Source organism: Stegostoma tigrinum, chromosome 11 (assembly GCF_030684315.1).
Source record: "Stegostoma tigrinum isolate sSteTig4 chromosome 11, sSteTig4.hap1, whole genome shotgun sequence".
Lineage (NCBI taxonomy): Eukaryota > Metazoa > Chordata > Chondrichthyes > Orectolobiformes > Stegostomatidae > Stegostoma > Stegostoma tigrinum.
Genome location: NC_081364.1, coordinates 11998612 through 12010675, shown reverse-complemented (window position 1 = coordinate 12010675; position 12064 = coordinate 11998612). Strand labels below are relative to the sequence as shown.

Sequence of the window (12064 nt, the reverse complement as noted above, 5' to 3'; positions counted from 1 at the left end):
ATTGCACAGGCCTGTTGTTATTGGAAACAAATCAATGTCAGGACTTGTGACTATTAACATTGAACCTCCATGTTCCCAAGGAACTGTCATCTCAGAAGCAGTTAAAAATCAAAAGTATTGGGTCTGGAGTCATAAATAGAATGACAGATTTCCTTCCCTAAAGGGCATTGGTAAATCAGATAGCAATCGATCATAGTTTCTGGCACCGTGACGTTGAGTACATTCAATTTTAGATATTATTAATGGAATTTGATTTCTACCAGCTGCCATAGTGATATTTAAGGTTAAAAATCACACAATACCAGCAAACGCAAGCTTTTGGAGCCTCACTCTTTCCTCGGGTGTCAGTAGCTTGTGTTTTCAAATAAACCTGTAGGACGATAACGTGGTGTTGTGCGATTGTTTTTTGACCTTATCCAACCAAGTCCAACACAGGCATCTCCAGATCATAGTGGTATTTAGCTCTGTGGTTCGCAGACCATTAGCTGGGCCCTCTGAATTATTAGTCTAGTGACATTAGTGCTAGGCCAACACCACCTGCATGTTTCAAATTCTTTGAAGCACTATAGGGAGCATCCTGCTTTATACACTATATCTTCCTGCATCAAAGGTACATGTCACAGATAGGCCCTCATGGTGTGCCCCAAATCCTTTGAAGACGATTTATTCATGAAAACAGTAGTAGTTATTTATAACAAAGCTATTTCCTTAAATTCTTTTTTAAAAAGACATTTTAACTATTACCTTTCTATGCTACAGATAAGGGTTGTATTTACCTTTGTTTATTATTCTAATCATCAGATTTGTACCTTACTTTCACGTGGCTACCGTAATTACTTCCAATTATTTCCTCACGCAGACACTTCCCTGAATAATGCACAGACTCTGAAAGCAAAACACAAGCTTTGCTACTTTCTCATGACATTTCAAAGTCAACCAGTTTCCCTTGGAAAGCCTACTGCTCTATAGTACAAAGAGCTTGGAACTTTTAAATCTCTAGGGAGTCCAGCAAAGACCCCCCCTCCTCCTTTTTCATCCACAAACTCTATCTGACTGGCCCTAACATCTGCAGAGATAGATTTAATAGTATCCTTCTTTGACCATGAAGTTGGATAACGAGTGAGAAATTTTGGAGTCATTTCCTTTTGTAAATGATCATCTTTACATTACATGCAATATAATAAAAATGCCGATTAAAAGGCCCGCAAGGGCTGTTTCCTCTTGGAAAGAGGAAAGCTCGGGGGAGATCTGATAGAGGTTTTCAAAATCATGAGTGGGATGGATAGAGTCGACAAGGGGAAACTGGTCTCGCCTGTCAAAGGTGCGAGAATAAGAGGGCATAGACTTAGTGATCTGTAAAAGAAGCAAGGGTGAAATGTGGCAAAACCTTTTCATTCAGTGAATATGGAATGCACTATTTGCAGGTGTGTTGGAGGCAGGATCGTTTGAGGCATTCAGGAAGGCACTGGCTGATTATTTGGACAAAAATAGTGTGCAAGTTTATATGCAAAAGGCATGAGATGAGCACTAGTTAATGATGCTCATTTATTGAGGCAGTGCAGACATGATGGGCAAATGGTCTCTTCTGAGCTGTAACACATCTGTGATTCTAAAAAGTAGGGAAGACATCTTAGTGCAAAATAAAGCACTGTTTATTCTTTAATACATACGTTTCTGCCGCACATTTAACACTTACCGACTGTCGTCTTTCAGGCACTGTTTTGTGGATAGAAATACATTCCTCTTAGTATGCTGCATTTGTGAGATCTAAAAAAAAGAAAATAAACACAGTAGAAATGAGAGGGCTTTTTTAAAATTTCATTATTTCCAATTAACTCGCATCTCCTAGAAATCATTAGTACTTAGTACTTGGACACAATTGCAAGGACGTCAGCATTCTGCTGGTTTTCATCCAAACTCGAATCACAACTGCTGTTAGGATAGATAAAAATAGAGGAAAACATAGCCAGACCTTGTGCTGTGCTTAGCCGCATCCCATGCAAGTGCATCACTTGTGGGACTGGGTGAATGTGATCGTAATTAGCAGAACCATAACTCACTTTTACCAGTTCTGATAAGCCAGATGTGATGAGGTCTGTTATTGCTCCCAAACCACTGCTCCAGTGGATTCAGGTAACTAGATTTACTGGGATTAAATCTGTAACTGTCTATACTTCATAGCTGAGAATCATACCTATAAATACAAAAGGAAGATATCTTCCCTGCCTTAGTACTGAATGCCTCCACTTACGAAGCCAAAAATTCCATCTGCTTTGTTAACCATTTAATTTATCCTATCTTCAACAATCTATCAACAGGTCCCTGTACCTTTTTTGGAACTGTACCATTAAGCCCATATTGTGTTTCCACATCCCTTTTGCCAAAATATGTCCCCTTACGCTTCTGAGACTTGCACTTATGTAGCACCTTTTGTGACCTCACATTATCCCAAAACAATTTACAATAAAGTATATTTGAAGTGTAATTATGATACTCATGTGGAAAGCTTGGCAGCCACGTTTCCAACAACCGTAATGAGATCATGAACAGATCATCTGTTCTAGTGATGTTGCTTCAGGATAAATTTTGACTGGGACATCAACCTTGTGTTTCTTCACGTTTTGCCAAGTGCTCAATTATACCCTTTTAAGTGAACAGACAGGACCTCACCTCAAAGATGGCCCCTCAGACATTGCAGTATTCCCCCAGCACCAGAGTGTAAACGTAGATTATGTGGTTAATTCTTTGATATAGTACTTGTTCCTAAGATATTGATGTGAAAGAAAACGTAAAGAATAATATTATTTCCTGTTACAGGCTATTGAAGTGGTAGATTCTGCTGCTGGACACAAGGTAACTAATTCCTCTTGCTATCTATGTTGCTGTAATTGTTGCAAGATTTCTTCATTTTAAAAAGAAAACATACAGGCTTCACTGCCATATTTTAAAATAGTGATGCCAGTAAACTGAAAGAACAAGCAGCTTATTTGGAAGAAACAAATTGTATTAACTGTCCAGCTTTAACGTGCCAAATGCAGTCAACAGGGATCTTTTTCATCTTTAACTGAGATAATCAGCAAAGGAATGCTAATTGGCTTTGTCTATTTTAAAAAGTGATGGAAAATTAACAGAATTTAATATTCTGACAAAGCATTTATTCAGTATACAATCTTGACCGAAGAATAGGAGAACCAAATTGAAACTGTTATCTCCAGCTGTGAGAAAGATGATGGCTCATCTGTCAACTTGTTCTGAATATAGCCAGAGTAATTTATTTATTCACTTTCCCTCCATTTTTTTTTATAACTCTGCAATTTCTTCCCCCCCAGAATTCTTATTCAATTCTATTTTGGAAATTATTATTGACTCTTCTTCCATGTTCAGGAAGTGTATTCAAGGTCACAATTCTCTGTACATAAAATCTTCTCCTTAGCTTGCCTCTTTCGTTTGTTAATAGCTTAAGTATTTATCTTCCTTCTACTGGCAAGAGGTGCTGTATTTGCAAACTTGGGTTGCAAATGATTTTTCTTGTACTCAGTAAATGCTTTTATTGTGAAATGTTTCTTGCTATAGTGGACGGAAGGGATACAGAGTTTTCTCACCCTTTTGCCGTTGATGACATTGAGCTGTTTGATATATTGTAATATTTTTGATTCCTTTTGAAGGTTATCGATCTGTTGGTTCTCCTAATCCTCCATACAACCAGTACAAACAACACCAAGAAACAAGTGGAGAAACTGTTACGTAGTAAAATTCGCCTTGGCCACATTGGGGATCAGCTTTTGCAGGTTGCATTCAGAAGTCATGCTCTGGTCAGTATCACTAACTGACTGAGGATGTTTTGTACTTTTAGGTTATGAAACCGTCTGCTGAAATTTGCCCTTGCAAACTGGTTGTGCTTAACCTACACCAAGCTCTCACATTTTCCACAAACTCTACTATGTTACTACTAAATACATCTTCTCTTGCCCTGTCAACATTCCATAGAGACCATTTCCAATGTGGAACCCTGGTCCATTCCTCTATTACCCCCAGCACTTCATCCACCTTGCACTTCTTTACACGTTCCCATGGCCTCACATTTACCCTTTACCTCCTTCCTCATTGTCCAAGGCCTCAAATACTCCGCCTGTGTGAAGTAGTGGTTGACTTGTACTACCTTCAATCCGATCTGCTAATCTGCTGCTTATAATATGGGTCACCTCTAATCCAGTATGCCACATCTGCTGCTCACAATGTGATCTCTTCTAAGTCAAAGGGATCAAATGCAGTCAAGGTAATTGCTTTGCTGTATGCCTCCACATAGTCGTCATATGTGACTCCAATCTTTGATTGTTTGCCATTTCAATATACCATTTTGTTCTCAGGGTTCTTATTTCTGCCCTTCCAGTGAAACCTTTTGTAAATTGGAGGAACAGCACCTCATTTTCAGTTTAGGCATTTTACAGTCCCCCGGACCCAATGCTGAATTCACCACTTACAGACCTTGAACTCCGGTTTCCATCTTGACATTTCGTAACTCCCATCCCAATATCTGTATGTTGTGCTCTTTTGTTTTCTACAACCATGCTGCTCCAATTAACTTTTCCTGGACCTGCCCTTCTGTTTCACTTGCCCCTCCCCCTTTCAACAACATAGCTTTTCCAACACATTTCACTTCTGAAGAGACCTTGTACACAAAATGTTAACTGTTTTTCTCTTCACAGATGTTAGTTTCTTCAGCACTTTCTGTTTATATTCCACATCGCCAGCATGTGCAGTATTTTGCTTTGATTCACATTAAGTATTATAGAGTCATACAGTGTGAAAACCATACCCTTCAGTCCAATCAGTCCGGACCAACCATGTCCCCAAACTAAACTGGTCTCACTTGCCTGCCCTTGGCCGATATCCCTCCAAACCTTTCCTATTCGTGAATTTATCTGAATGTCTTTTAAATGTTGTAACTGTACCGGCAGCTACTGCTTTCTCTGGCACTTCATTCCACACGCGCACCACCATCTGTGTTCAAAAAATGGTTACCCCTCATGTCCTTTTTAAATCTTTCCCCTCTCACCTTAAAAATATGCTCCCTTGTCTTCAAATCCCCCACCCTTGTGGAAAAGACCCTTGTTATTCACCTCATCCATGTCCCTCATGAATTTGTAAACCTCTATAAGGTGACACCTCAACTTCCTATCCTCCTTTGGAAAAAGTACCAGTCTATTTTTATATCTCAAACCCTCAGCTATTTTCCTGTCTGCTTAATCCATTCACAAAAGTTTTATTTTGCCTGCTGTACTATAGTCAGGTTTTGGATGCAATGAATTTTGGGGCATAGTTCCTTCTACATCAATTTTCATCATTTTAACCAGTCTCTTCTACTCACTCACTCCAAAATTATCCACCTGTCATCACCTTCCTGTGTTGTATTTTCCTCTTGGACACGCCATCTCCATTCTACCTCCAGTTGCTGTCCATTACTTCAGGGGTTCTCTGCATCCTGATGTTTCACACTTGTCATGTTTATTTAGCGTTAAGCCATTTTTATTTTGCTTTTGAAATAAACTGAAAGAATGTTGTGTTTTAACATTCTGGTTCCGTGTAACAGTGTTAATAACTGGAGAATTTACAGTGGCATTTGTTAATTTTGTCCTTCTGAAAACCTAATTAAATTAGAACTTTATCTTTGCTTGCCCTTTGAAGGGAAGATAACCACGTTCAACATCAAGAGGTATTTGGTTGTGTTCTGATGGGTATGTATGAGACTGCTAGGGTTAATCCGGATAAGACGTGGTTGTGTCAGCTGTGGGCCATAACTGGAATACTGTGTGCAATTCTGGTCACCACATTAAGTGAAGGATGTGATTGTGCTCAACAAGCTGCAGAGGAGATTTACCAGGATGTTGTGTGGGCTGGAGGGCGTGAGCTGTGAGGAAAGATTGCACAAGCTGGGCTGGTTTTCCTTCAAACAGCGAAGCTTGACAGGGGATTATATAGAGGTACATAAGGTAATGAGGGGCATAGATAGGATGACTAGGCAAATTCACTTCGCATCAGATTAGGGGTCAATTACAAGGGGGCATAGAGTAAAGGTAAAAAGTAGAGGAGAGTTGATGGTGAGAGTCTGAAACTCACTGTCTGAAAGAATGGTTGAAGCGGAAACTCACATGGGATTTAAGTGTTTTTAAATATTGTTGCCACAGCCTCCAGGGTTATAGCCCTAAAGCTGTAAAATGGGATTAATGTTGTTAGATTTATATTGACTAACGTGGACACAATAGGTCAAGAGGCTTCCTTCTGTGCTATTGAAAGATGTGACGATCCTGTGCTAGCTTCTCCCAGAATGTGAAATCTATCTCAGAACTCCCTGTGAAGGCTTCAGTTTCCTTGTAGCACTTGCTTTGATGCGATGACAGAGCAGCCACATTCAAGTACTCCACACAAGATTGTTTTCATGAGTGAATGTCAGGCCATCTGGCTACATGATCAAGCTAACTTGTAACAATCTCAGTACCGTGTGGATGCTTGGCATTCAAACTTGGTTGGGTATTTTGCCCTGCCATTTGAACTTCAGAAGCTTCCAAAAGTAGCTCAAGTGGTTGAACTTGTAGGCACGATGCCGGTGTAGAGCACACACCTCAGATGTGTAGAGCAGAGTAGGTCAGACAGACTTATTCCTCTTCATTCCCTGACTGAAAATTAAAGTCTACTGCAGGCTACAGACTTGTTACAGCCATCCTGATCTTTTTCTTGTAACAGAAAGCTTGAGAGAATGTGCTGTCAAAGTGTTAACAGGTTCGGGCCATTGGACTGAATCTTTGGACTCAATATAGAATTTTCCGGAAGCAGGCTGATTGTTCATATCAGTTTCTTCACATTGATCATAAAGCCAAAGCTGTCACTGCTTTGGAAAACAAGTCATTTGAGAGAGACAGTTGGTGGTGGTTTAACCTGAGGGCTACCATGCCCCAGGCAAGGGGAGAGGTTGAGAAGGAGAGTCATTCAGCATAACCTCACCTGGTGCAGGAATTGAACCCACACTGTTGGCATCTCTTTGAATCACTAACCAGCTAACTGAGCTAACCAAACATGCTGTCATCCATGCTGATGAGTTTCTCAAGGCAGCTGAATTTCTCCATTAATTTACAAAGGCTGTCATGGTAGACTGTGTGTCAAAGGCCTTTTTCAGGTTCTGATCAAAGTCCATGTTCTGTTCTTAGAGTTTCTCCTGGAGCTGCCTAATTGCAAGCACTATGTCTGTGCTCTCTCACCCTTTTCTGAAACCTTACTGACTCTCTCTGGCTGCAAATCCTGATCAAGATATTGCACTAGGTAGTTCAGAAGGATTCTCATGGAATCATGGAGTCCCAATGTGCTGAAAGAGATCATTTGGCCCATCAAGTCCACACTGACCCTCTGAAGAGCATCCCACCCAGACCCAGACCCAGCCCCCTATCATATAACCCTACATTTACCATAGCTAGCCCACTGGGCCTGAACATCCCTTGACACTATCAACAATTTAGCGTGGCCTATTCACTGAACCTGCACATGTTTGGATTATGGGAGGAAACCAGAACACCCAGAGGAATCCCGCGCAGACATGGGAAGAATGTGCACACTCCACGCAAACAGTCGCCCGAGGCTGGATCCGAACCCAGGTTCCTGGTGCTGTGAAGCAGAGGGGCTAACCACTGAAATGCAATGCTGCCAATTCATGTGAAGATTTTGCTGGCAGCTGAAACAAACATGATTCCCTTTCTGATTTTTGCAAGATTTAGAAGTTTCTTTCCACTCCTACAGGTCAACAGTAATTGTGCTACCACAGCGCAAGGCCTTCACATATTAAATCTTAAGAAACATCACGTTAAAAATTCCTCACAGCAAAGTGCATCAGGTAATTGATTTCAGCATCTGTGGGATCATGATTCTTTGTAACTGAAGCACAATACCTGTTTCACAAACTGTCATTGACTAAGGCAATAGGTTCAGTAAAATCTCGGTATGTAGCATGTTGCAGCGTACACTGTTATTTTGTCAAGTTTGCTATTTATTATCAGAAATAGCCCTTTTCTTTGCTAAACATTCCATTATTTCTTTCCAGGTTGTCCGTGAGTACTTTCCCTCTGTTCTGTCCTTGGCTCAGACTCTCTTGAGATCCTCAGATGTGACTGTGGTGTCATTTGGCAGCCAAATGTATAAACATGCATTTATGATGTTTGATTCCTACTGTCAGCAGGTAAGAGAAAGCTTTCTGTCTGTTGCTTCCTGCTGTTGTAGGGAGCTAACTTTTTCAGGGATGGAGTTTCATTGGGCATTTTCTGATTTCACAATTGAGTGACAATCTATTATGTATGAGCCTAAACAATAAGTACAAGTAGGCAATTTGTCTGTAAGAAGTATCGTATCCAGAACCTGACCTCAATCATATCTAGAGACATGATATTGCCTCTTGATGAAAATCAGTGGCCTGTATTTTTCAATGGCTCTCCTGTTATGCTGACAACCTTTCATGGGCTCATATTGAACTTCTACCCTTTCATCTTTTGCTTATATCATCATTGCTTGCTAAAGTGCACATAGATACATTCCCTTTCCTATTGTCTCTAAACTGGTTGATTCCCTAATCAGACTATGATAGCGTAAGTTACAGTGCAAAAGGGATCTAATGCTACAGTATCCAATGTGTAAGAATTAGGAGTTGAAAAATTAAAGCAAGGTGGAAGTACTTTTGCATTTTAGCTGGCATTCTAATTATATGATGCTATTTGGTGGATGTCTGGTCATTGGCTCAAAGTCTAGTATTCTAGAATAGGAACAGGAGCAGCCACTCAGTTCCTCAGGTTTACTCTGTCATTGAATAAGATCATGGTTGATCTGATTGAAACCGTACATCCACATTCTTGCCTACCCTGAAAGCCTTTCACCCCCTTGCTTATCAAAAAATCTGTCTACTGCTGTCTTAAAAGTATTCAGGGACTATGCTCCCATTACCTGAATAGAATGAGATTTCAAAAGACACACAGCTCACTGTGAGAAAAAAAAATCCTATCTCAGTTAAAAAATGGGTGACCTCTAGCTCTAAATTCTCCTGCAAGCGGAAACATTCTTTCCATATTCATCCTGTCAAGACCCCTAAGGATCTTGTTTATTCACATTATGTCTCTCATTCATCTACACTCCAGCATCTAGCGAGATCAACCTTTCCTCGTAAGATGACCCATCCATTCCAGGTTTTAATGTTATTTAACAAATTAAGAAATCAATGACCTGATGCGCTTTCCTGTGAGGAATTTTTATGCAATGTTTCTTAAGATTTAATATGTGAAGAATATTTTAAATTACTCAGTATCTTACACATTTGATATTCAAGTAATTGCACTTTGTTAAATCCAGAGAGAGTTTTGATTATCTGTATCTGTACAGGAAGTTGTTGGTGCACTGGTGACACACGTTTGTAGTGGTTTCACTACAGAGGTGGATGTCTCACTTGACGTGCTTACGGACCTGGTTTCCCAGAATTCGTCTACAATGGCTGTTTATGCTATATTTGTGAAGGTAGGTTGAATGATGTCTGAGTTGAGAAACAATTTTGTTTTGCATCTTATTTTCTAGTGGGACTGTTTGTGTTTAAGAATGTGGTATAGCTAGAAAATATTCTGTTCTCAGAACACCAGTATCACATAGAACAGTACAGCACAGAACAGGCCCTTCAGCCGACAATGTTGTGCCGACCATTGATCCTCATGTATGCACCCTCAAATTTCTGTGACCATATACATGTCCAGCAGTCTCTTAAATGACCCCAATGACCTTGCTTCCACAACTGCTGCTGGCAACGCATTCCATGCTCTCACAACTCTCTGCGTAAAGAACCTGCCTCTGACATCCCCTCTATACTTTCCACCAACCAGCTTAAAACTATGACCCCTCGTGCTAGCCATTTCTGCCCTGGGAAATAGTCTCTGGCTATCAACTCTATCTATGCCTCTCATTATCTTGTATACCTCAATTAGGTCCCCTCTCCTCCTCCTTTTCTCCAATGAAAAGAGACCGAGCTCAGTCAACCTCTCTTCATAAGATAAGCTCTCCAGTCCAGGCAGCATCCTAGTAAACCTCCTCTGAACCCTCTCCAAAGCATCCACATCTTTCCTATAATAGGGCGCCCAGAACTGGACGCAGTATTCCAAGTGCGGTCTAACCAAAGTTTTATAGAGCTGCAACAAGATCTCACGACTCTTAAACTCAATCCCCCTGTTAATGAAAGCCAAAAGACCATATGCTTTCTTAACAACCCTGTCCACTTGGGTGGCCATTTTAAGGGATCTATGTATCTGCACACCAAGATCCCTCTGTTCCTCCACGCTGCCAAGAATCCTATCCTTAATCCTGTACTCAGCTTTCAAATTCGACCTTCCAAAATGCATGCCGTAGAAAGAAAGAATACCCATTAAGTTTTACACCAGATAGTTTACAGTTGACTTTTATCTTTTCCAGAGGCGTGTAGCAAAATCAATTTTTTTCTTTTCACAGTGACCCTTGGCTGCGCGGTAGCACTTTGCCTTTGGTCCTGAAGCTAGTCCCTTTCTACAATGAATTAACTAAATCAAAAGACTCCATGCGATCTGAAACAAAAGCAGTAATTGCTGGAGGAACTCAGCAAATCTGGTATCATCCAAGGACAGAAAGTAGAGTTAATTTTTTGAATCCAGTGACCCTTGAACAAAACAAATATTGTTTTTATTTAAAATTTCCAGGATACTCAGATCTTTGTTTCGTTTTAGTGGCCGACTCCATGTTATCTGATTGTCATTGAGGTGGTTGGAATTCATTACAATAACGACAACCATCCCTGTCCTAGTGCCTCCACTGGATTGACTTGAATAAGTTAGGATTGTTGTGACCAGCATTTTTGATAGCTACAATTTTATGACAACTTAATGCTGTGAGGAATAGGGCTGTCATTTACTTCTTTTTTTAAATTGTATTCTAATGTACAGAGATTATGAGGATAGCCCAGATTTCTCCAAGGACTCAATGTTTTAATACATGCATAGTGACATTTTTATTCTATCTTTACAATTTATGTAATACACAGGGTATCTTGGATTACATGGACAACTTGTCTCCACAACAGATAAGGAAGCTGTTTTTTGTCCTGAGCACATTGGCTTTTAGCAAATGGCAGGAGGGCAGCCACATTCAGGTAAGGAAAAGAATTTGAAGTTTTCAGAAGACGCATTGGTTTCTCTTATCTTGCCTTCTCTAAGCTTGGATGAATGATCTGGTTAAAATCTGCGTTAGTGTTTGCATTATATGTATTTGTTTCGTTTCCCTGCATGAACTAGTACTACAGTCATGTTTCATGTTATCTAGTGGGAATGCTAGTAATTTGTTTTGTCCCTAATTCTGCAGGATGACATGCACATTGTTATTAGGAAGCAACTGTCTAGTACAATATCCAAATACAAGCGAATTGGAATCATTGGGGCAGTCATGATGATGGGCTGCATGGTTAATGACAGGTATGATAATACGTATGTCAAAGAATGCTGAATGACTGGGGCCAAATGCTTTAGGAAGGCTTATAAAGGAGTGGATGTGGCTTTTATTTAATTGTTACTAAATTTTGCAAGAATAAACCTCCAGATAATTATTTCTTTGCAGCACATCTTCTTTAGACAAGACAACAGAGTGCCCCAAAAATGTTGCGATCCTTCGTCAGCCATGGATCAAGTGGTCAGAATGTTCTGATTTCCATTTCCCGTCTGGAAACTTATGCACGATCTAATGCAGTATTGACAGTGCTGCTCAAAGATATCATTTTTCATGTGAAACCTTGCATCAAGGCTCCATCTGCTCTCTGTGAATCTAAAAGACCCAAAAGTGCTCTTTTGTAGAGGAGAAGGGGAGTGCCCCTAACATTTATCCGTTAACCAATATTACTAAAGCAGGCAATCTTGTCATTATCTCATTACGACATGTAGGACTTCATATGCACAAATTTCTGTCGTGTGTCTTGCATTACAACTTCAAAAGTATTTATTAGGTGCAAAATGCTTTGGAATGTAAGGTGCTATAT

General features: G+C 40.1%; 1 protein-coding gene across 3 annotated transcripts in view; it reads left to right on the top strand.

Annotated features, from left to right (window-relative positions):
* The window catches only part of fancd2 (FA complementation group D2), a 94218-nt gene that overhangs the window by 25348 nt on the left and 56806 nt on the right, over positions 1-12064 (top strand). For all 3 annotated transcript variants that reach the window (XM_048548089.1, XM_059649749.1, XM_048548091.1), the window contains exons 13-18: positions 2818-2853; positions 3666-3812; positions 8087-8221; positions 9409-9540; positions 11081-11188; positions 11398-11507. In XM_048548089.1, coding sequence (XP_048404046.1) covers positions 2818-2853; positions 3666-3812; positions 8087-8221; positions 9409-9540; positions 11081-11188; positions 11398-11507 — 668 coding nt within the window. The remainder of the gene's footprint in view (positions 1-2817; positions 2854-3665; positions 3813-8086; positions 8222-9408; positions 9541-11080; positions 11189-11397; positions 11508-12064) is intronic.